The sequence below is a fragment of the Pelobates fuscus genome, chromosome 1 (assembly GCF_036172605.1).
Source record: "Pelobates fuscus isolate aPelFus1 chromosome 1, aPelFus1.pri, whole genome shotgun sequence".
Taxonomy (NCBI): domain Eukaryota; kingdom Metazoa; phylum Chordata; class Amphibia; order Anura; family Pelobatidae; genus Pelobates; species Pelobates fuscus.
The window spans coordinates 391,873,644-391,897,911 of NC_086317.1; the positions used below are offsets into that span (position 1 = coordinate 391,873,644).

General features: G+C 40.9%; 1 protein-coding gene across 1 annotated transcript in view; it reads right to left on the minus strand.

Annotated features, from left to right (window-relative positions):
- LOC134596198 (aquaporin-4-like) overlaps positions 1–22,815 on the minus strand; it is a 40,327-nt gene extending 17,512 nt beyond the window's left edge. Inside the window, exons 1-3 of the mRNA XM_063444754.1 lie at positions 22,719–22,815; positions 20,710–21,057; positions 17,660–17,824 (exon numbers count right to left, since the gene is read on the minus strand). Of these exons, the coding sequence (XP_063300824.1) occupies positions 17,660–17,824; positions 20,710–21,057; positions 22,719–22,733 (528 nt within the window). The 5' untranslated portion in view covers positions 22,734–22,815. The remainder of the gene's footprint in view (positions 1–17,659; positions 17,825–20,709; positions 21,058–22,718) is intronic.
- Positions 22,816–24,268: the final 1,453 nt, after the last annotated feature.

Sequence of the window (24,268 nt, forward strand, 5' to 3'; positions counted from 1 at the left end):
TATGAATAGAACATTTCATTACTACTGTGTTCGCATGGCCTTCAAATTATACTTTGTTGCAAATCTAAGGAAAAGTCAGCAATTCCTGTGTTAATCATATCTTTATAGAAAATACAGTCTTTGTTCTATTGTATTAGATGTGCTGGGAAATTCTGTCATGTAAGGTGATTTTAAAATGAACAAGTTAGGTTATGAGGACAAAATGGAGGATTGAAGAAGTCAGGTTAGGGGGACAAAATGGAGGATTGTCACAGTATAAAGTTAAAATGGAGTTAGTGCAATAATTGAATACAAATACAATAAGGTTTTTTAAATAATCCCACATCAGGACCATAAGGACATCGGAACACCAGATCAGGAAACACAAGATACTCAGGATACTCAGGAAACAAGACACAGGAGACAGGAGCCAGGAGCCAGAATCACGGGAGCCAGGAAACAGCAGGTACAGGGTCAAGGATAGAGGATAATGATCTGACCGGGAGTGAGGGGAGAAACCAGAATATATAGGTGCTAAACAAGGGCCAGGTGTAGTGCCTAACGAAAGGAAATGAGAAACAGTGCCAAACAGAAACAGTGGTGAGTGCGAGTACTGCACGAGGGCATGTCGACTAAGGAGTGTCGTGACAGTACCCCCCCCTTAAGGAGCGACTCCCGGCGCTCCAAAACCCAAAGATCCCCCACGGGTGACAGAAGAAAATCAGGGCCACCCAACCAGTAGAGGAAAACAAGGAGGAGGCTTAGGAGGAATGAGAGGTGGACAATCCCATGGGAGAAACCAACGAGGCAGAATAGAAACATACAAAAGCAAGGACTGTAGAGTAACATTTAGCAATAGAAGGGCAGACACAGAAACAGAAGGTAAAGGCACATAAGATAAGAAACACTCCATACCAGTGACCGACAAATGTGTTAACCCACTAGATCTGGGACTATTGCTAGTAACAGGTTCATCACTCAGAAGTCCTGGGTCTGACTTGGTTTCTGGCTTGTGGGATCCTCGGAACAAAGACTGAGATGCAACTTCAGTCGAAGGGAGAACAGTCTCTGCGTAATCTTGGGTAGGTACCACTGGAACCAAACAAGGAGAATCCCCTAAATTAATAGGTACAGGATCAAGAACATTCTGCGAGCCTTCCTCCACAGACCGCAGATATGCATCAAGGAACGGTTCCCCAAATTTCTCCGAGCACGGGGCTAACCGAAGCAGAGACGACTCTCTCTCAAATTGACATTTTTCTGTAGCGGCTAGAGATACCTGGTTAATAAAATCATTCTCTTCTTCCCTTGTGAACTCAGCTTGAGGTAGTTCTTTATTTGTCGTAGATAGACTTTCAACTGAAGGCAAGTCTTCATTTAATACTTGCTGGAGTTTAGGTGGAGTGATAGACATCATGGTAACTGAAATGTCATAGAAGGAGCTTCCTTCATCATGGGAACAGGTACCTCCTTGTTCGGTTACACTCCTTTCCTTTGGCGTTTGGTTAAGCGGCTGATTAGAATAATCTTCGGCGCTTGGTTCAGGTACAAGCTTGGTAGTTGGGGTTTCCTCTTGCAGCAGAGAAATTGTTCTACCAGAGCATGTAACTCGAAGAACTGTAGAGTCTTCTTCAGGCTGTGGGTTTAGAACAAGCCTGGTCTCATTTAGATTCTTCTCTTGGGCTTGATCCATCACGGGTTTGTCACGTTGCACCCAGTCTGAGTCTTTGTCTTCTATTTGAAGATAACTGTCTTTTTTACTTGGCGACAACTCATTTTCCACAGTTGCGGTTGTGAGAGGGGTGCCAATCTTCAAACCCCCAGAGGTAGAAGGGTTAAAATTGGAATCATCAAGCCTCCCCACATCAACGTCATGAGCTGCCTTTGGCACAATAGCCTCTTCTTCTACTGGTTGTTCTGAAGTTTTCACCTTTGGTTCTTCAGCCTTCTCAGCCAGTGTCTTGAAAGAAGTAGGTCGTTTACCACGTCTCCTACGTGGTGACTTTTTGACAGGAGATTCACCTTCAACGAGATTGGTCCCCAATTTCAATGGTCCAACCTTGTCGTCACTTGCATCACCCGGAGCACATTTTATAGGTGACTCTTCTAGTTCGGATGCATTGTCCTTTGTGGGACAGGCCTTCAGATCAGATCCCGTTACCTGGTTAAGGTCACTGGTGGTCTCCTCAATTGGCACGGTGAGGTAGGAATTCGTATCTCTAGTTGCAGACTCAGGGGAGTCTGTTTCTGCTTCGTGGTTGGGCAGAGTTTGCTTGAGACTTTCTCTGACCAGACATGTACCCTCTTGAACGGTGTTGAGATCGTTCATCTTGGTAGCCGGTAGCTTCACCTTGGGAATAGGCGAGTGGATCTTGCAGAAAAGAGACGGTAATATATGGGTACTATGGGTCTCTGGTACTGAGACAACATTAGGAAACTGCGTACTGGTACTACCTTCCCATTCAGACTGCTCGTCCTCTAAAGCTGCTATGCAACGAGCACCCAGTTCATCAAAGACTTGGTCCATGAGGGGATCGCCAGTGCTGTATAACCCCTCAACATCTTCGTCTTTTGTTTGGGCAGGAAGGCATTCAGCTTTAATTTCCAGAGGGACTTCGGTTTTGCAGTCGGTAGGATCAACAAGCCATTTTCCCAAGTCAGAGTCAGGAGGATTTGTTATGCTATGTACATCAGAAAAGGGAATACCATCATTATTATCAGGCATAAAGACAGTCATTCTTTCTTGTACAAGATCAATAATAAATTGCACTTCAGGTAGCAAGGCAACAAGATTATTGTGCATTACTCTCACTTGTCTCTGCAAATATGATAAAGATTTTTTATGTGATATCTCTTTAAGAGACATACGGATAAGTGTATACACCCTACTTATCACAGGAGGCTCTCTCAACCATATATCGCAATTAGGTAACTGAAAAAGCAATGAATCACATATGTTTTTGTGAAAAGTTTGAAGTTCATAGATAAATCCACATAATACAGATTTCTGGATTTGACAGGAGACATCTATAATAGATAAGCATAAATTAGAGGCCTTTCCAATCTGCCGCTGAATTTTTTCTAACTGATTACAACAAGTCTCAATGAGAGCACACTCTTGCTGTGAATCAGCGTGAATACCAACAAGGTTCTTCATTGTGATCCTAGACATTATACTCTGCCGGTTCCAAGTGGTCAGATCATTCTGTCATGGCATGAAGGGGTGCTGCCCTGCAACAGCACTGTCCCTTTAAGTGTGGGAACCAACTTAGCAGAGAAATAATTCTAGGACACGATAAATGGAGTAATAAAGAAAATGTATTAAGGCAAGCCAAAAGGATATAGATATATATAATATATACAAAACAAAATATGACAATGCCACAAATATATAAATATATACAATAACCCAATATATACAATAGAGCAGGCAGAGTCCACGATAGTCCTAGGCAAAGGTAAAGGCTTAGTCAGGTTAGTGCAGCCACCAAGTACAAAATGAACATCAAGGGGCAAAGTCCTAAGCAGGTCACACAGAAATAATGCAGCAAGGTCAGAATCACTGGAGAAGGAGTCTAGACAGGAACACTGCAGGCGAACACTGGAACAGGAGGCACAGGACACAGGACCATAAGGACATCGGAACACCAGATCAGGAAACACAAGATACTCAGGATACTCAGGAAACAAGACACAGGAGACAGGAGACAGGAGCCAGGAGCCAGAATCACGGGAGCCAGGAAACAGCAGGTACAGGGTCAAGGATAGAGGATAATGATCTGACCGGGAGTGAGGGGAGAAACCAGAATATATAGGTGCTAAACAAGGGCCAGGTGTAGTGCCTAACGAAAGGAAATGAGAAACAGTGCCAAACAGAAACAGTGGTGAGTGCGAGTACTGCACGAGGGCATGTCGACTAAGGAGTGTCGTGACAATACCATAGTTAAGGCATTACAGACCGCCATTTTGTCCTTCCCGGTCTGGAAGGTGATTATTGTGTCTCTTGTGGCTGTATCTGGGGCTCTGGTGGGTTTGGGGACACGGAAGAGGTCTGTGGGGATGATAGCTTTAGCCTGTCCGGGTGGTAGTATGGTTGTAAGTATGCACCTGAGTACCTGTGGCAGCTCAGCTTCTGGCACCTCCTCTGGGATCCCTCTGACTTTTAGGTTATTTCTTCTTCTGGCATCTTCTTGGGCTGCAAAGCGGCGTTCGTGTATTGTGTTCTGATGTTGCAAGTCCTACACGGCTTTTTGCAATGAGGAAATGTCCCTTAGGTGGTTTTTGGAGGAGTCTTCCAAGGAGTTTATGCGGCCTGTCAGGCCCTGCAGTTCACCCCGGAGAGCTGTGACGTCCGCCAGAATGTTCTTCTGCAGATCTGCCAGTAATGATTTTAAGATCCCAGTGGTGACCGGGTCAGAATCCTATTCTGTTTTATTATTTTTCGCCCTCTGCATCGGGATTGAGGCTGTGGGGTAGTCTTCCCCCGAGAAGTCTGAGCAGCCTCCGTGGAGAGCCGCCATATTGGAGCCGCTTGTGCTGCATGCCTGCCTCCACATATCTCCGATTGTCAGCCCCGGAGCAGGCTTGTCAGTCGCTGTTTTTTTATTTTTCCATCCCATGGACCTTGGTAAGTTCCCACAGCTGTGCAGGGGTCGTTTTGTGCTAGGAGCTTCAATTTGGTGCATCCGCTCGCTTTTCCAGTTAGGCTCCGCCCCCTTGGCCACGCTTTTTGAGGACAAAACCAAGGGCAGCATGACTCAAGAACTTCAACAATTCAAAGTGATCCAGTACTGCTAGAAAGTATAGTACGAGTGTTTGTGGGATAAGTAGTTCAGTGACCAGAGCCTATCAGCGGTAGTAGCAAATAGTTGTATCAGCAAAGAGAAGCATAATTTACCACTCTGATATCTCAAAGCTAGGAAGGGAAGTTTAGTGTAGTAGCACAGAAAATTTCTGCAGTTATAAGAAACCCTTTTTAAGGTAGACAGGGACAGAAGAGTTCATTTTAACATGATCCATTCAAGGAACATAGAAACATAGAATGTGACGGCAGATAAGAACCATTCGGCCCATCTAGTCTGCCCAATTTTCTAAATACTTTCATTAGTCCCTGGCCTTATCTTATAGTTAGGATAGCCTTATGCCTATCCCACGCATGCTTAAACTCCTTTACTGTGTTAACCTCTACCACTTCAGCTGGAAGGCTATTCCATGCATCCACTACTCTCTCAGTAAATTGTTTAGGTACTTAGAGTATCCATGTTAAGATGAAACAATGTTACTTTATTTCAGTGGATGGCATAGTCAAAAAGACAACTAAAAGGTATGTATTTTGTAAGTATTATTATTGATATTCTCAGAATATTTCCATTTTTATTGAGATTTGCATCAAATACCTCTTGTGAAAGAACTTATCGGTGCACATATGGGTTCACAGTGACATTATGTCTGTGTGTACAGGTAGTTAGGGGGAATATGAGGTATCTTCTCGCCAGTTAGTGCAGCAGAACTAGAACTGATCTGATCTTAATCTTTATTTTGGTCTAGAAGACACTTCCAAAGTGTCTTTTGGGATGAATAAAATATCTGTCACCCATACAAATGCAGGGCCGGATTAACATAGGGGCTGATGGAGCTCAAAAATTTTTTTTTTTTTTTTTACACACTACTCTTAGGTTTGCCACCTGACTGTTATTTTAGTGGTTTGCCACCTGACTGGTATTTGAGGCTGCCTGGCCGTGCCAGTATTGCAGTAATACCGGCAATACAAATGCAGGTATTTTTCTCAGAATAAATGGAGATTACTTTGCAATACCAGCAACGGCCAGTAGGGGTCACTGTGTGTGGAGAGAGGCAGGGATAGGAAGTTACAGCATGTCCCTGCCTCTCTCTACTACTTACTGAGCTGTGGGGGAGTCCAGACAGCAGCTCTACAGCTCAGGTAAGAGAGGGATGCAGGGATGCAGGCAGCAGGGACACATGGGGACACTGAGACACTAGAGGACACATGTGGACACTGAGACACAAGGGGACATATGGGGACACTGAGACACTAGGGGACACAGACACTAGGGGACAAATAGGGACACAGACACTAGGGGACACTGAGACACTAGGACACATGGGGACACAGACACTGGGAGACCTGGAAACACTGAGACACTTGGGGACACTGGAAAACATGGGGACACTGAGACAGTAGGGGACACTGGGACACATGGGGATGCTGAGACACATGGGGATGTTGTGAGACATAGGAACATTGGGAGACACTGAGACATTGGGACACAGAGACACTGTGTCCCCATTTCTCCCAGTGTCCCGATGTCCCCCATCCAGTGTCGCTAGTGTCTCAGTGTCCCCAAGTCTCCCAGTGTCTGTATCCCATGTCTCTCAGTGAAATGGGGACACTGAGACACTGGGCGACTAGAGGAATGGGTGACATGGGGGCACCAGTGGCGTACTAAGGGGGGGGTGGGGGGGCGGCCCGCCCCGGGTGCCACTGACTAGGGGGGTGCCATGACTTCCAGTGTCATGTGTCACCCCCCCATCATTACGCTGAGCACAGCCGCAGCACCTTTGCGGCCAAACACCGGCGGGACTTCCTTCTTTATGAGGAGGAGGGGGAGGAGCGTTGCGGGCCGGATTAATTAGAGGGGGTGGATTAATTAAAGGGGGGTGGATTAATTAGAGGGGGGTGTATTAATTAAAGGGGGGTGTATTAATTAGAGGGGGGTGTATTAATTAGAGGGGGTGTATTAATTAGAGGGGGTGTATTAATTAGAGGGTGGATTAATTAGAGGGGGTGGATTAATTAGAGGGGGTGTATTAATTAGAGGGGTGTGTGTTAATTAGAGGGGTGTGTGTTAATTAGAGGGGGTGTATTAATTAGAGGGGGGTGTATTAATTAGAGGGGGGTGTATTAATTAGAGGGGGTGTATTAATTAAAGGGGGGTGTATTAATTAGAGGGGGTGTATTAATTAGAGGGGGGTGTATTAATTAAAGGGGGGTGTATTAATTAGAGGGGGGTGTTTTAATTAGAGGGAGGTGGATTAAGTAGAGGGGGTGTATTAATTAGAGGGGGGTGGATTAATTAGAGGGGGGTGGATTAATTAGAGGGGGTGTATTAATTAGAGGGGGTGTATTAATTAGAGGGGGGTGTATTAATTAGAGGGGGTGGATTAATTAGAGGGGGGTGGATTAATTAGAGGGGGGTGTATTAATTAGAGGGGGTGTATTAATTAGAGGGGGTGTATTAATTAGAGGGGGTGGATTCATTAAAGGGGGGGTGTATTAATTAGAGGGGGGTGTATTAATTAGAGGGGGTGTATTAATTAGAGGGGGTGGATTAATTAGAGGGGGTGTATTAATTAGAGGGGGTGTATTAATTAGAGGGGGGTGTATTAATTAGAGGGGGTGTATTAATTAGAGGGGGTGGATTAATTAGAGGGGGTGTATTAATTAGAGGGGGTGTATTAATTAGAGGGGGGTGTATTAATTAAGGGGGGTGTATTAATTAAAGGGGGGTGTATTAATTAGAGGGGGGGTGTATTAATTAGAGGGGGGTGTATTAATTAGAGGGGGGTGGATTAATTAGAGGGGGTGGATTAACCCCTTAAGGACCAAACTTCTGGAATAAAAGGGAATCATGACATGTCACACATGTCATGTGTCCTTAAGGGGTTAATTAGAGGGGAGTGTATTAATTAGAGGGGGTGCATTAATTAGAGGGGGGTGTATTAATTAGAGGGGGGTGTATTAATTAGAGGGGGTGTATTAATTAGAGGGGGTGTATTAATTAGAGGGGGTGTATTAATTAGAGGGGGGTGGATTAATTAGAGGGGGTGGATTAATTAGAGGGGTTGTGGATTCATTAGAGGGGGTGGATTCATTAGAGAGGGGTTGTGGATTAATTAGAGAGGGGTTGTGGATTAATTAAAGAGGGGTTGTGTATTAATTAAAGAGGGGGTGGATTAATTAAAGGGGATGTGGATTAATTAAAGGGGGTGCAGCACGGGGGAAGGGTTTTTATTAAGGGGGGGTGCATGTTTTTTGTTAGGGGGGTTGTGAAAGTTTTTGTTTTTTATTAAGGGGGTGTGCAGGGTTTTTATTAAGGGTTTGCATGATTTTTTTAATTAAGGTGGGTTGTGCAAGTTTTTGGTTTTTTAAGGGGGTGTGCAGCTTTTTTTTTTTAATTAAGGGGAATGTGCAGGGTTTTTTATGTGTACGGAGTGTATGAAATTTATGTGATCAGTGTGCAGGGTTTTTAGATGAAGGGCGAAGGGCAGGGGTTTTCTAGAAGGGGCGAGACCAGGGGCTTTGTAGAAAGGGGCAGGGAAGGAGTTTTCTAGAAGTTTCTCACCAGCCCCTTTCTACAAAAGCACTGGTCTTCCCCCTTCTACAAAAATATCGCATTTATACAAAACCCCTGCCCTGGCCCCCTTCTACAAAACCTCTGCCCTAGCCGCTACATCTTTTGAACTCAAATCCCTTTCCTATGCTATTTCTAAGGATCCGCTCAATAAAGTGGTATGGGTGCCAGGTTTCACTGAGGGTTAATCCAGCCTCTAGTGGCTGTCTCACTGACAGCCGCTAGAGGCGCTTCCGCAATTCTCACTGTAAAACTTACCGTAAGAAGACGCTGGACGTCCATAGGAAAGCATTGAGTAATGCTTTCCTATGGGCAGTTTGAATGCACATGCGGCTCTTGCCGCGCATGCGCATTCGGATCTAACGTCGGCAGGGGGAGGAGAGGTCACCAGCGCCGAGGGAGCCCGACATTGGAGAAAGGTAAGTGGCTGAATGGGTTTTAAGGGGTGACCTCTTCTCCCCCGCCAACGTCAGCTCCCGAGTGGAGCCGAATGCACATGTGCGGCAAGAGCTGCGCGCACATTCAAACAGTCCATAGGAAAGCAAAAAATTGTGGGTGTTTTCTTACATTTTTATTATGGGGGGGGTGCCACACTCAGGGTCCGCCCCGGGTGCCAAATGCTCTAGGTACGCCCCTGGGGGACACTGACACTGTGATACTAAGGGACGCTGAGACACTGGGTGACTTGTGAGACTGAGGCACTGGGAGCAATCCATCTATACAGCAGAATCAAACTGTGAGTAGTTTGATGGTGATTTTACAGAATTTGTAATTATACAAATGATTAAGGTTGGTATTTTTTTCCAAGAAAGGTGGCAACAATAACTACTCTTCACATACTCTTGCTTAAAGGAGCACTATAGGGTCAGGAACACAATCATGTATTTTTTACCCTTTTATGTTAAAACCACCACCCTGGCCCCTTCTTGCCTCCCTAAGTATAGTAAAATATAACTTGTATTCAAGTGCTGGCTCTGCCTCTGAACTGACTGTCTGCTGACATCATCAGAAGTGGTGGTCTGAGCAAATTACAATACTTCCCCATAGGATTGGCTGAGACTGTCAACTAGGCAGATCAGGGGCAGAGCCAGCACAAGTCCAACATAGCCCTGGCCAATCAGCATCTCCTCATAAAGATAAATTGAATCAATGCATCTGTATGAGGAAAGTTCAGTGTCTGCATGCAGAGGGTGGAGACACTGAATGGCAGTGCTGCACACTAGGCAGAACTGCCCCAGGAAGTACTTCTAGCAGCCATCTAAGGAGTGGACAGTGGAGTTATTTTCTCTGAAAAGACAGCATTTACTGCAAAAGGCCTGAATGGAATGATTCTACTTACCAGAACAAATACAATAAGCTGTAGTTGTTATGGTGACTATCGTGTCCCTTTAAGTTTGGAAGCTTAAGAGGGATGTATGGGAACAAAACTTGTGTGGACTGGCTGACAATAAAATTAGTTTAATTTTAGGTAATGCAGACGCTGGTCTCTCTAACACTGTGGCATGTCCCCTTTCTTCTACACTCACTACATACACCTTTTCTCTGTCTCAGACTATATACCAGGAGCTTCTGCCTGCTAGTAAGAAGGTAAGGAGACAAGTGGACATGTGAGTGCTAGGGGACAGTCCTTAGAAAGCATGGAGTGAGCACATCATTAGACGCATTTATGTCAAGCTTAGGGTGCTGCCTGCATAGTATGCCCTTAGTTGGACAGCCTGCAGGATTGGCGGGCAGCCTGACATGCATTAATGCCAGGCTGTCCTTCAAATTCTTTGGACAGACATGACCCCTTTTTGGGCATGTTCTCCCCTTTTGGCAGGTCTGGTCACGTGATTCGCACCAGTGGCCCACCCTTTTACCCCACCCATTGACTTCCTGCTTCACTGGACACTGCTGTTAGGGGTTATGGATTTACTTGAAAGATGAAAGCATAAATTAGAGAGAGATTAGCATAGGGTATGTGTTTTCTTATAGCCGCATACTATGAGTTTCCCTCCAGCACCATCTCCATCAGATACATGACGCTTGAGAGGTATGACTGTTTTAGTGTTTTTGGTCAATAAGATTCCGTAATTAGGCCCATCATAATTGTCAGCACCAGGCCCAGTGTGCTCTTAATCCGGCCCTGTACAAATGTAAATGTTTCTCTTCAAATCAAAAATATGTATATAAGCTACGTGAAAATGATTGTGACTAGGTGTTCCCATTTTTTTTGGTAAAGCTCAGAGTAGTCCCCCAAAATTTAATAATATAAAATACATTATATATATATATATAAAATATTGCTGTGGTAGACACATGGTAAAATAGGTAATTACTACAGCTGGATACTGGAGTGGGAATATGTAACAAGATACATATTATTACTATGGAAAATGGAAACATGGGACTAACATGGTAGATATACATAGTTAAAAAGAAACTGTCACTTTCCAGAATTTTCAATACTTATCCATATATTTAACAAATATGTATTTGTAAGATGTAAAAAATAAAATGTATAAATCCTCACCTCTTAATATTGCAACTGGGTGCCTCCACATTATCTCCTTGTTCATCATTGTTATTGTTACATTCTGTCCTTTGTGAAAGAAAAAGGTTTGGTAAACACGCGACCTCAAACGAAAGCAGGAAGTTGAACAGCACACCGGACCGAGAAAATTGAATTAACTGCCTATATAAACACGAACATTCTCCTTGAGCATCTACACTTCTGAACAAGCCCAAATCCGTTAAGTACAACGCGTTAAGCTGGCAAAACATGTTAAAACCACCATAAGTGTATACTACCAGAGCAAGTCATTGCTCTGGAAATTGTAAGTAGCATACCTACCTGTTTTTTATATCTTATATTACTTACAATATACTTACTTACTTACAATATACCATTTGTTCTTTTTCCTTTGTTTCTTTTATCTATAAGACTGCTGAGAATTGGATGTCCATTACAAGGAATACCCATATATCCTAAGATGGGGATTGTACCATGCACGCGCTAAGCAGCAGAGCTCTTAGTAGCTCAAAAAAGTGTGAGTTAGTCTTTTATTGGGTTTTAAAATATTTTTTTTTAAACTTGCTTGACTTATTGAACTATTATCTTTTCCTATCTCATTTTTGTTTTGAGGTCATCATTTACCCATACAACATTGGACCTCATAAAATGTATGTACCGATTTGTCTTATACGTCTTTCTTCTTTGGCGCGGTTTAACAAACCTTTTTCTTTCACAATTTTGTATTTTAGCAAGGGTTGGGAATACTTGCTGGTTCACTGCTGCCTTTCATCCTGTTATATTAGTGAACGCCTATTTATTGTTGTTTTATGTATATTCTGTCCTTTGCAGTGGTGTATCCTGGTTTTGTACTTCCCTAGGCAGGACAAAACTCAGACGCCCCCCTCTCCCCCAACCCTTCCCCCGCCTTCTAAATACACACACACACACACATACATTCACTGACAGATACGCATACACTAGCTAACAGACAGACACACACTAACAGACACACACACTCACTAACAGACACACTCACACACTAACAGACACACACACACACTAACAGACACACACACACACTAACAGACACACACACACTCACTAACAGACAAACACTAACAGACACACACTCACTCACTAACAGACACACACACTCACTCACTAACAGACACACACACTCACACACTCACTGACACACACTCACTCACTAACAGACACACACACACTAACAGAAAAAACACACACTCACTAACAGACACATTAATGCCAGGCTGTCCTTCAAATTCTTTGGACAGACATGACCCCTTTTTGGGCAGGGGAACAAACCTGGTGTTGACTGACTGATGTAGTTAAAACTCTAACTGCCGCAATAAACCATTGAAATTAACTGTGAAGGTAAAATGTACACAGTCCCATAGTATAGTTATTCCTATAGTGGCAAGAAATTAGTAATGCATAATAAAAAACAAAATAACCAAAAATAGCCAATATTGAGTCTACTTCATGAAAGGGTTAGAGTATATAGCTCGATCAGAACAGCATATTGTGCTTGTTAGTATATAGCCATACCTCCATGGACCTACCTTCTGGAGAATATCCAGAAGCAGTATTCTATATTTTTACAAACATATTGCATTTTTGTAATTAAGTTCACAGACCTGATGTATCCTACTATTGTGAACATACCAAATTTATATTCTGCTACATGCTGCTAGTATAGCATCAATGGTATCTAGTTCAGTGGACTGTAAAATTGTCTAGAAAACAACAGGTTTTATTTACTCTACAATATGATAACAATATAAATAACAATAGATAAATGGTTATAATTATCTGAAACCCGTGAATTACTTTTGTTTATGCTAGATACTTTTCATGTTACTGAACCAGTGATTTTAATGAAAACTTAACAGTAAAATAATTGACTTCGGCCAGTTTCTGGTCTTTTATTTACCAGCTCGTTGGTGATATTTGCCTTTCTGGCTCTGCATTAAGCCATCCCCAAGGACCATAATACAATGCTATTCCCTTTTATCTCTTTCCTTGTAGCATTTCATCAGTCCTCTAGATGTGTATGTTGGGTGTCTTACCTTGAGAGTCGAAAAAAGGAGATAATGCCTACAACAAAGGATTGGATAGGGTTCCATACTGTAAGAATTAAAAACATGTGGCATCCTCTGCCTAAACAATTTGTTGTTATAAGGTTCTGTACAGATGTCTAAAAATGTTTTTGAAAAACTGAATATTCAAAAATGTATTAGTTAATATGTGGGGTAAAAGCTGGCTGAGCCGTAGAGACGTGGAAAGCATAAATTGAATATTATGATGACGCTGTTCCTCCTCCACCTACTAACTTGACCGCCTCAGACTTTGCAACTCACTTCACTGACAAGATCTCTACAATCAGAGAAGAGATCTCTCATCTTTCTTCTTCCCCTTACAATATTTCTCCTAACTTCACTCCCTCTGCTGTTCTATGTTCATTCGCACCCGCTACATTGGAAGAGGTTTCTGCTCTGCTCCAGTCCTCCCGCCCCACCACCTGCTCCCTAGATCCAATTCCCTCGCATCTCATCCGTACTCTGTCTTCTTCTCTTTCTCCACCTCTCACTAAAATTCTCAATCTCTCTCTCTCCTCTGGTATATTCCCATCGCCCTTCACACATGCAACTGTAACCCCAATTCTAAAGAAGCCCAATCTTGACCCTAACTCCCCATCCAACTATCGTCCTATCTCGCTACTGCCTTTTGCATCCAAGATCCTTGAAAGAATTGTGTATGCGAGATTGACAGACTTCCTCGAATCCAACTCTCTGCTAGACCCGCTTCAGTCTGGTTTCTGCGCTAAGCACTCTGTGGAAACGGCACTGACCAAAGTATCCAATGATCTACTCGCTGCAAAATCTCATGGTCACTACTCTATCCTAATTCTCCTTGACCTGTCTGCGGCTTTTGACATTGTTGATCATCAACAGCTTCTTCTCATCCTCCGCAATATCGGTCTACAAGATATTGCTCTCTCCTGGTGCTCCTCCTACCTCTCCCAGCGCTCTTTCAGTGTTTCTTTCTCTGGATCTGCTTCTTCTCCCCAACTCCTCTCTGTTGGTGTCCCCCAAGGTTCAGTCCTTGGTCCCCTACTGTTCTCCATCTATACTGCCTCCCTTGGTAAACTCATTAGCTCCTTTGGCTTCCAATATCATTTCTATGCAGATGACATGCAAATCTACCTGTCCTTTCCTGATCTCTCCCCGTCCCTCTTGACTAGTGTCTCTGACTGCCTCTCTGCTGTTTCTAACTGGATGGCTGCCCACTTCCTTAAACTAAACCTGACCAAAACTGAAATTCTGGTCTTTCCTCCCTCAAGTGTTGTTACTCCTGTGTCTCCCTCCCTCCAAGTCAACGGTGCTACCATCAGCTCCACCACGCAGGCTCGCTGCCTAGGTGTTCTCCTTGACTCTGACCTCTCCTTCAAGCCTCATGTTCAATCTATCGCCAATCCTGTCATTTCCATCTCAAAAACATTGCGCGCATCCGCCCCTACTTAACGCCAGATGCGACTAAGGTGTTAGTCCATTCCACTGTCCTTTCTCGCCTTGACTACTGTAATCCGCTTCTCAGTGGTTTTATGTGCTCCCAACTTGCGCCGTTACAGTCCATAATGAATGCGGCGGCGAGGCTCATCTTCCTGTCCGCCCTCACCTCCCATGCCTCACCCTTCTATCAGTCCCTACATTGGCTTCCTATAAAATATAGAGCTCAATTTAAAATTCTGGTTAATGGTAAATTTTCAAGCTGGACAGAGGTGGCAAGGGGTGTCCCTCAGGGGTCTGTTCTGGGACTCCTTCTATTTAACATGTTTATAAATGATCTTGAAGACAGTATTGAAAGTCATGTTTCAGTGTTTGCAGATGACACAAAACTTTGTAAAATAATACAATGTGAGCAAGATATTACTTTGCTGCAGAGGGATTTAGATAGACTGGAGGACTGGGCACTCAAATGTCAGATTAAATTTAATGTTGAAAAATGCAAAGTTATGCACTTCGGCGTAAAGAATACACAAGCAACGTATACACTTAATGGAAGTGAATTAGAGATAACAACACACAAAAAGGACTTGGGAATTGTTATAGACAACAAACTATGCAACAATGTGCAATGTCAATCAGCAGTGGCCAAGGCCAGTAAGGTATTGTCATGCATGAAAAAGGGCATTCATTCTCGGGACGAGAATATAATTTTGCCTCTTTATAAATCACTGGTAAGACCACATATTGAATATGCTGTGCAAGTTTGGGCACCTGTTCTAAAGAAGGATATTATGGCACTAGAAAAAGTGCAGAGGCGGGCTACAAAATTAATAAAAGGAATGGAACATATCAGCTATGAAGAAAGGTTAACAAATTTAAACCTATTTATTTTAGAAAAACGTCACCTGAGAGGGGATATGATAACATTATACAAATATATTCGGGGCCAATACAAACCATTGTGTGGAAATCTATTCACAAATCGGACTTTACATAGGACACGAAGCCATGCGTTTAGACTGGAAGAAAGAAGATTTCGTCTAAGGCAAAGGAAAGTTTTTTTTACTGTAAGAACAATCAGGATGTGGAATTCTCTGCCTGAAGAAGTGGTTTTATCAGAGTCCATACACATGTTCAAACAGTTACTAGATGCATACTTGCAAAAACAGAATATTCAAGGATATAATCTTTAAACGTAGGGTAATAACTGCTTGATCCAAGGATAAATCTGACTGCCATTCTGGGGTCAAGAAGGAATTTTTTTCCTACCTTGTTGCAAAATTGTGCTTCAAATTGGGTTTGTTTGCCTTCTTTTGGATCAACAGCAAAAAAACAAATGTGAGGAAGGCTGAACTTGATGGACGCAAGTCTCTTTTCAGCTATGTAACTATGTTCTTGCTTTCAAATCTCTACATAATGCTGCTCCCACCTATCTATCCTCCCTTATACACAAGTATGTCCTGTCTAGGCCCTTACGATCTGCTGAAGACTTACGTCTATCTTCTGTCCGTACTCCCACCTCTGATGCTCGCCTTCAAGATTTTTCGAGGGCTGCACCGTTCCTGTGGAACTCGCTTCCCTCCTCCGTTAGATGCTCACCCAGTCTCCACTCCTTCAAAAAATCGTTAAAAACCCACTTCTTCATAAAAGCGTATCAATTAAACTGTTAATAGCTCCCAACTGATTCCTCTTCTGCAACTGTGACTAGTCTAATACTATCCTTACCTTTTTGTGTCATTTTACCCCACTCCCTCTAGCATGCAAGCTCATTGAGCAGGGCCCTCAACCCCTCTGTTCCTGTGTGTCCAACTTGTCTGGTTACAACTACATGTCTGTTCGCCCACCCATTGTAAAGAGCTGCGGAATTTGACGGCGCTCTATAAATATCATAATAATAATAATCTCTGAGGGAGTTCCTGTTTGACTACATCGAGTTACCTCGTTGTGATGTGTCCATTTATTGCTTTTATCTTGTAAGTGCAATATTTATTAAAGGTTTATATTGTTATAGAAACTCTGCACTATCACTTCTTCATTTTCTCTCCTATATGCGGCAATTCTGATATGAGGATACTTTTCAATGCATTTGATACGCCTCCAATCAATTTGGGTTTGTGAGTGTGCATTTTACCAATTTTAATATTATTTTAGACACGGCAATATTGCCCTTTGTTTTTGTCTTTATTTTTGCTTTGTAGTTACCTGCTTTTTGGTATATGTATTTTCTATGATTGAGGACATGGAGGAGTCCTATTCTACATGCAAATATCTTACTAGGGTAAATTAGTTTTACTTATTTATCCCTATTTCTCTTTTTTCCCAATAAGGTGTTTCTGACACACTGTCAGGGTACCTGAGGTCTCTGCCTCCGAGAGAGGTAGAGACTTAAACGTTTATCCGTCCGGACACCAGGTTTCTCCTGTTCCTCGCGGTCGACCCGGTCACATAAACGCCGTCCGCGAGGGAGTCACTTCCTTATGTAGCATGGCGCCCGGAGACCGACGCCATGACGCCAATCCGGAACGACCTGTCACTCAATCCATTGGAGACTAATCAGGACTCGTCGGAGGCGTGTCTATCCCCTCTAGCCAGGGTATTTAAACATACTTCGCCCTGTTGCTCATTGCCCTGTCGTGGTTCTAGCCTGTCTAGTCACACAGTGCTCTGGTGTTTTTCAGTTATCCTTTTGGTTCCGACCCGGCTCGTTTGTCTTACTCTGTTTACCTCTGTTATCCTTGACCCGGCTTGTTACTCGCTTACCTGTCCTCTCGTTCCCTCGACCTCGGCTTGTCTCTGACCATTCTCTATACTCTCCGTACGTTAGTCCGGCCATTCTAAGGTCCGGTATACGTACCCTGTACCTGTTTGTACTTTGTGTGTTGGATCCCTGTCCCGATCCTGACACACACGTGGTATATCTGAGCCGTAGAGAACTCTTACTTCCATTTTGGTGTCAATAATGATTTTTGGGCGGGAGTTTGTGACAAAATTGGAAATTACTTCATATTGGGTACAGATTCTTTTGGATTAACAGCAGTAATACAGATATGTGAAACACTGAATTTAATAGACTTGAGTCTTTTGACATACTGTATATTATGCAACTATGAAACTATGGAACAACTATCTATGTGCAGTTTCAGTCTCTATGCAGAGAAAATATTGTACTGAATGTCTTACATTGTGCCACAAAATAAACAGTTCACTCACTTCATTATTATCCACTGCTTTCACACAGAAAATGGTTTCTAGCAATAAACTTCTAGTAAATATATTCTTCTTACCGCCGCGGTAGCCCCTGCAGTGAGAGAGAAGCCAATGGCAAGACTCCCTGACTCTGTAGTATCTCTCCGTTTGCGATCATCCACTGCAAAGATTGTGAATGCTAGTTGGAATGTGGACATTATTTCCATGCCCAGAGCCTGTGCAGCATTACCTTCACTGTTCACCTGTGAAGAAAATGAGTTTAGTGTCAGAACTGTAGACTGTAAGCTCGTTTGAGCAGGGTCCTCTTCAGCCTATCTTTCCTGTAAGTTTTCTTGTAATGGTCCTATTTATAGTTAAATCCCCCCTCTTACAATATTGTAAAGTGCAACTGAATCTGTTGGCGCTATATAAATGGCAATAATAATAATAAAAATGATAATAATAACTGTACTTGTTCTCAAATCCTTAACTTTTAGGAGAGTTAAAATTCAGCAAACTTGCATCTTCAGTACTCAACATATTTACTCCTCTCAGAGCATCTCTGGTCTTATCCATGTTTGCGCAGATCAGCTCAATTCTAAGATACAAGATGATCAATGTGAGTTATCGGATATGTGGTTTTCCCTCTCATATATTGTTTCTTAATCCCTTCCTTATAGATTGCCAGCTTGTTTGAGCAGGGCCTTCTTTACCTCTTTTTTTCTGCCAATATCATTTTGTATGTCAATTACTTGACAAATAAATAAATATATATATATATATATATATATATATATACATATATATATATTGCTGTGAAATATGTTTGTGCTATATAAATCCTGATAATAATAACAACAATAACCAGATATTTTTTATTCATGAAATGCCAAATACGGCTAATCCAATCTACACTACAGGTATATATATATATAAAAATACAGAAGGAGGACCAATACTCATAAACTTTTAAAGATTAAAACTCAATGCTTTATTGAAGACTCCTTAAAAAAGGATGGACCGACGTATGTCCTAATGAAAGCTCTGTACAAGAGCTGAAACGTTGACCGTTTGGAACAATAAGAATAAAGAAGATTTCATCTTTTTTTACCAAATCCTGGAGTGACAGTATTTCTTTCTATATGTATACTTTATGTGACCAGAGCACCAGGTACTTATTTTGCTAAAGTTGGAGTGCAGGAGCTTTGGATTTATATATATATATATATATCATTTTTAATTTAAAATCTAGCAGGCCATTAAAAGGACTTAAGAGAGTTTCACTGAATTATTTATAAAGGTCTGCAATGTACTGTCATGAACCTCTTCAGTACCAACATCAAGTAGAAATATTTTTATTTTCTTATATTTTGCAGTATTCTATGTAAAGCCTCATTTAAACTCTAGTTATGATTACCAACCTGTAGAGGAACACTTTTTATATACCAGAAGCCACTATATTGCCAGATATTGCCAGCTATTGCCATATACACGGGTAGCATACCAGTAAATAGTGTATATGTGTATAAGAAACAAAATGCATTTTTGCTTTGAATGCTATCTAAAGCTGTTAATTTCCCAAATATAAAAATGAGTGAAAAATAAAAATTGTGTAAATTTACATACTTTTATTTTTTATGTTTGTCTGCAAAGCAGTCCATACATAAAATGGCCATTTTTATGTTCATATGTTTGCTAGACATTGCTTTCAATAGATGTTATGCTAATATTTCAATCATCAAACAGTGCTCGTTAGTGAAGGGGTTTAAGCAAAATGTAATCAAAAATCCAATAAGAATTATGGTCCACTTCACATCAAAGCATTTAAATATTCTAAGAGTCAGTGAAGACACATCAGTTGAGATACATAAGCGTCTATTCACTAACAAGAGAACTGGAAATAGAAGTGCAACTTTTTGGAGAAAATTAATTAAATGTAAAAAATATGAAACTTAGCTATTTTCCACATTTGTTACTTTTGCCTAAACTTGCTTCCATGTAAATTGTACTTTGCTTAATGAATGAACCCAACACTCTAAGTGGGAGAGGCATCTGGAAAGAGAGCATGTTTACATAAATACATAGCTGAAAAGAGACATGGGTCCATCAAATTCAGTCTTTCTCATATCTGTTTTTGCTGTTTGATCCAAAAGAAGACAAAAAAAGAAATGCAGTTTGAAGCTCTTTCCAATTTGACAACAAACTAGGGGAAAAAATCCCTCCTTAACCCCTTAAGGACACATGACATGTGTGACATGTCATGATTCCCTTTTATTCCAGAAGTTTGGTCCTTAAGGGGTTAAACCCAGAATGACAGTCAGATCTCTCCTAGGTTCACAAAGCCATTACCCCGCATATTACAAATTATATCTCTGAATATTATGTTTTTGCAAGTATTCACCCAGCTGCTGTCTGTACAGACTCTAATAAAAAATACCATTTCAGGCACTTTTATCAGCACATCGTTATTATTCTTACCATAGAAAACCCTTTCCTTTGCCTTAGACTAAATCCTTTCTTCCATTCTAAAATGTGTGATCTTGTGTCCTATGTATAGTCCTGTTTGTGCATTGAGTTCTAGACAATGGTTTGTATTGGCCCCGAATATATTTGTATAATGCTATCATAACCCTGCTGTGGCGCCGTTTTTCTAAACTAAACAGATTTAAATTTTTTTAACCTTTCTTCATAACTAAAATGTTTAATTCCTTCTATTAATTTTGTAGCCGGTCTCTAAACTTTTTATAGCATCCTTCGATAGAACAGATGCCAAAATTGCACAGCATATTCAAGGTGTGGTCTTACAATTGATTTATAAAGCGGCAAAATTATATTTTCAGCCTGAGAATGAATGCCCCTTTTTATACATGACAATGCCTTCTTGTGTGTTGGTATCCCTAATCCAATAATGTTTGGTTTTTAAGTTGCTTCAATTCTTTACCCCAAAGTGCATAACCTTGAATTTATTTACATTAAATACACATTGAGAACCAGTGACACAAAACACATTTGTGATGTGGTCATAATTCAGTTATTAAACATCATTCTGAAATATGAGATAAGTGAAGTTTAGGGCTAAACAGGTTAAGAATTGTATTGCAAAATTTGAGGGGTCTAGGTAATTTATACTGAGTAATGTAATACTTACTCTTGTGACAAACTGATTGCTCATATATGTTGGAACACATACATAGAAAATAGCAGACGAACACAGAGCACCAAGACATTGAGCTACAGCAAAGGCTAATCCATGGAGTAGGTCTAATTTCCGGGCACACACTAGAGCAGATGTTATGGCTGGATTAAATTGAGCGCCGCTGATCTCTCCAAAACACTGAATCAAGCTCACAACTGATAGCCCAGCTGCTAGTGCTGGAGCCAAGGAATGCGTTTGTTGTGTTCCCAAACAAGAGGCTCCTAATACAACAGAAACCAGCATAAACGTTCCTAAAGTCTCTGCCAACACTGAACGCCAGAAACGACGTCTCCTCAGTTCCTGAAACAAAAATTGGGAGAATAGCTCCACTAGTATAAATTCTATGTAACAGGTGTTTAAATTAATGGTATTATGATGTTGAAAGTTCTTTTCTACAATTATTTAAATGAGGAAACATATTTTATATAATAAATTATCTTTACATCTTGTATGTCCAATAGCATATATTAAGCTGGTGTAAGACATATTTTTATTATTCTGGTAACTGATAACAGTTTGTCTTTAGTTTCTTTTCACATTTTAATATAATTCAGAAATTGGCCCTTATTAGCACTTTAAAACCCAATAGGATAAACAGATTTCGGACCAAATACCAATTTTTCATATCATACTAGAGAAAATTGTAAATACTAGTTGAAAATAAAGTATATTAAAGGACTGCTATAGTGCCAGGAAAACAAACTTGTTTTCCTGGCACTATAGGGTCATTAGGTCCCCCCGCCACCCTCAGGGCCCCCCTCCTGGTTAAAACCCCTTCAGCCACTTACCTTTCTCAAGTGACAGGCTCCCTCTGCGCTGGGGAACTCTCCTCCCTCTGCCGACTTCAGCTCCGAATGAGCATGCGTGGCAAGAGCCGCGCGCGCGCATTCAAACCGACCATAGGAAAGCATTACTCAATGCTTTCCTGTGGACGGCCAGCGTCTTCTCACTGTGATTTTCACAGTGAGAATCGCGGAAGAGCCTCTAGCGGCTGTCAGTGAGACAGCCACTAGAGGCTGGATTAACCCTCAGTGAAACCTATGTTTTCAGCTGCAGCTGCTGAAGTGGTCTGGGTGCCTATCGTGGTCCTTTAAAGGGACGCTCTAGTCCACAAAAGGTGTTAATTTGCAATCAGATGCAACTTACTTAAAATGTTTTATCTCCTGCTCTGTAAATTGAACTTTAATTACAGACAGGAGGCCCCTGCACGGTCTAGCAAGATATGAACAGAGCAGTTGATACGAAATTCTAAATAAGACAGAATTTGCAATAAGGGAAGTGTAAACATTAGACCTCTCTTTACAGGAAGTATTTAGGAAGGAGGTATAAGTCACATGCAGGAAGGTGTAACTAGGGCTGCATAAATAAAGAGATTTAATTCCTAAATGGCAGAGTATTGAGCAGTAAAACTGCTTCATTAAGCTAAAGTTGTTGTGGTGACGAGAGTGTATCTTTAATTTAACAAATTACCAATGTAGAGTTAGTTATTTGGCCATATTTGGGGCAAAATCCTTACTGAAGGTAAATGTTTATCAGACTTGATGCTCAGAGAGTTCGAAATATTCTCACCAACTACTGAGATTGGTAGAAAACAGCAATATATATGTACTCATTATCTAACAATAAAAATACACTTTTTCAGAGTTCTATATCTAATTTTATTTGATAAAATATTTACATTTTGGAGACACTCCATTCTACAGATTTTGATATGAATTGCAAATTAATATAAAATATATATATAGTATAAAAAAGACAAATGAAGAGCAGCAAGGAAATAAAAGATTTTTAAAAAATGGCAGGATAGAAGGAAAGTGTAGGACAACAAAAATGTAAGATATACATTTTATTATAACATTTCAGAAATTAATATGTAGTTTCATAATAAGAAAAAAAACGATACATTTTAAAAAATGCAATTTGATGTAAGGAATAGTTGTTTGTAATGTCTTTTCACTTACCTCTTTGATAACCATCCTGCTGTAGTATACCCAGAGATTCAGATGGGGAAAATACCACAAATTTATTCAGATGCCTTCAAATATCATAATATAGTCCATTCTCTGCATATAAAAGAAGCTCTTTTTAAATGGGAAAGACTCAACGGTATACTGCAGTTGATTTTCTCAACTGTTCCTGTAGATTGCAAGTCTGTCTAGTTAGAACTAAAGTGCTATTTAGACATGACACGGGAAATGATATAAGAATAGATATTGATGCACGCTAATATTATAATTGCATATTGATAAAAAAAAAATCACAATATGATTTATGAATTAAGGAGAGCTATGTTAGCTGACACATGCTCAACATCTATGCACTAGCAATGCATTGACATGTATCTTATTTTACTACATTACCTGGATATACGGTTACACTTTCTCGTGGGATCCACTGTTGAATGTTGCCTTTAACTCTCTAGGAGAAGACCCTACGTGCTGTGGAGACCACCCACATTTCAATGTGAAAGGAAACGTAAGCGCTGCAGCTGTATGGTCAAAGCTTAATTACTTAAGTTACCAAGGCGACCATTGTTTGGGACATCATGGACCTCTTTCATCTTTACACTAAAACAAATGAATAACAACACAAATCTGCATCAAAGTAAATTAATTAAAGGTTATTCAAATCAAAAGGAACTCATCCTGTCATTGGGAGGGCTTACTATATTTTTCTCTAGCCAAATAATAATGTAATTATGAAATATACTGGCACATAGAACTGATAGATAATTGAACTCTTCAATATTCAATGTACATTACATTTTTATTTTTAAATTCTTTATTTATTCCACAATCAGACCGTACTGACTGTGGGTTTCTAATTTTGTTATGTAGCATACAACAGTTATGTTAGAACCGTAAGGGTAGTAGTCTAGATATATAGATTCCTGGAAGAGGTATGGGAATGACTAAAATATAATAAAAAATGAGTATACCATAAAAATTGAGTGAACATAACGTGTTAGGAGAGCAACTCCATAAGTTCAAGTAATGTGGTTAATTAAGTGTTTGAAGCTTGGGGGAGGTAGGTGGTAGGAGCCATAGGAGCCATCCAGAGCAACCTGTATTTCTCCTGAGGTTACCTGTGGGGTTTTTCGTTGTATTCTGAACTATTTTGCAGTTGTGGCTGAAATCTTTCTTGGCTATAAACACAACACACGTGAGATTCAGCTGATTGGCCTAGAAAAAAATCAATAAACAGAACATAGTGCAAAACAATTAATTATAAAAGACACACGCTGGTATAGATTGCACTAAATTTTTGAATAAGAAGCGCTCCCGAGCTGCCTCTCCCGAAGTTGAAGGGGGCTAATATTCCTTCTCCGGATTGTAGTATCACCATAAATCAGGAACCAGACAGGACTCAAATAGGTAGATAAGCTTAAAAAAGTGATTTTATTCAAGTAATAAATGATTATAAAATGTCGGTCTTACGCATTTCGTCACAACATTGGGACTTCCTCAGAGACCAAATTGTAAATAAAAGCAATAACAGTAATAATGCTCCA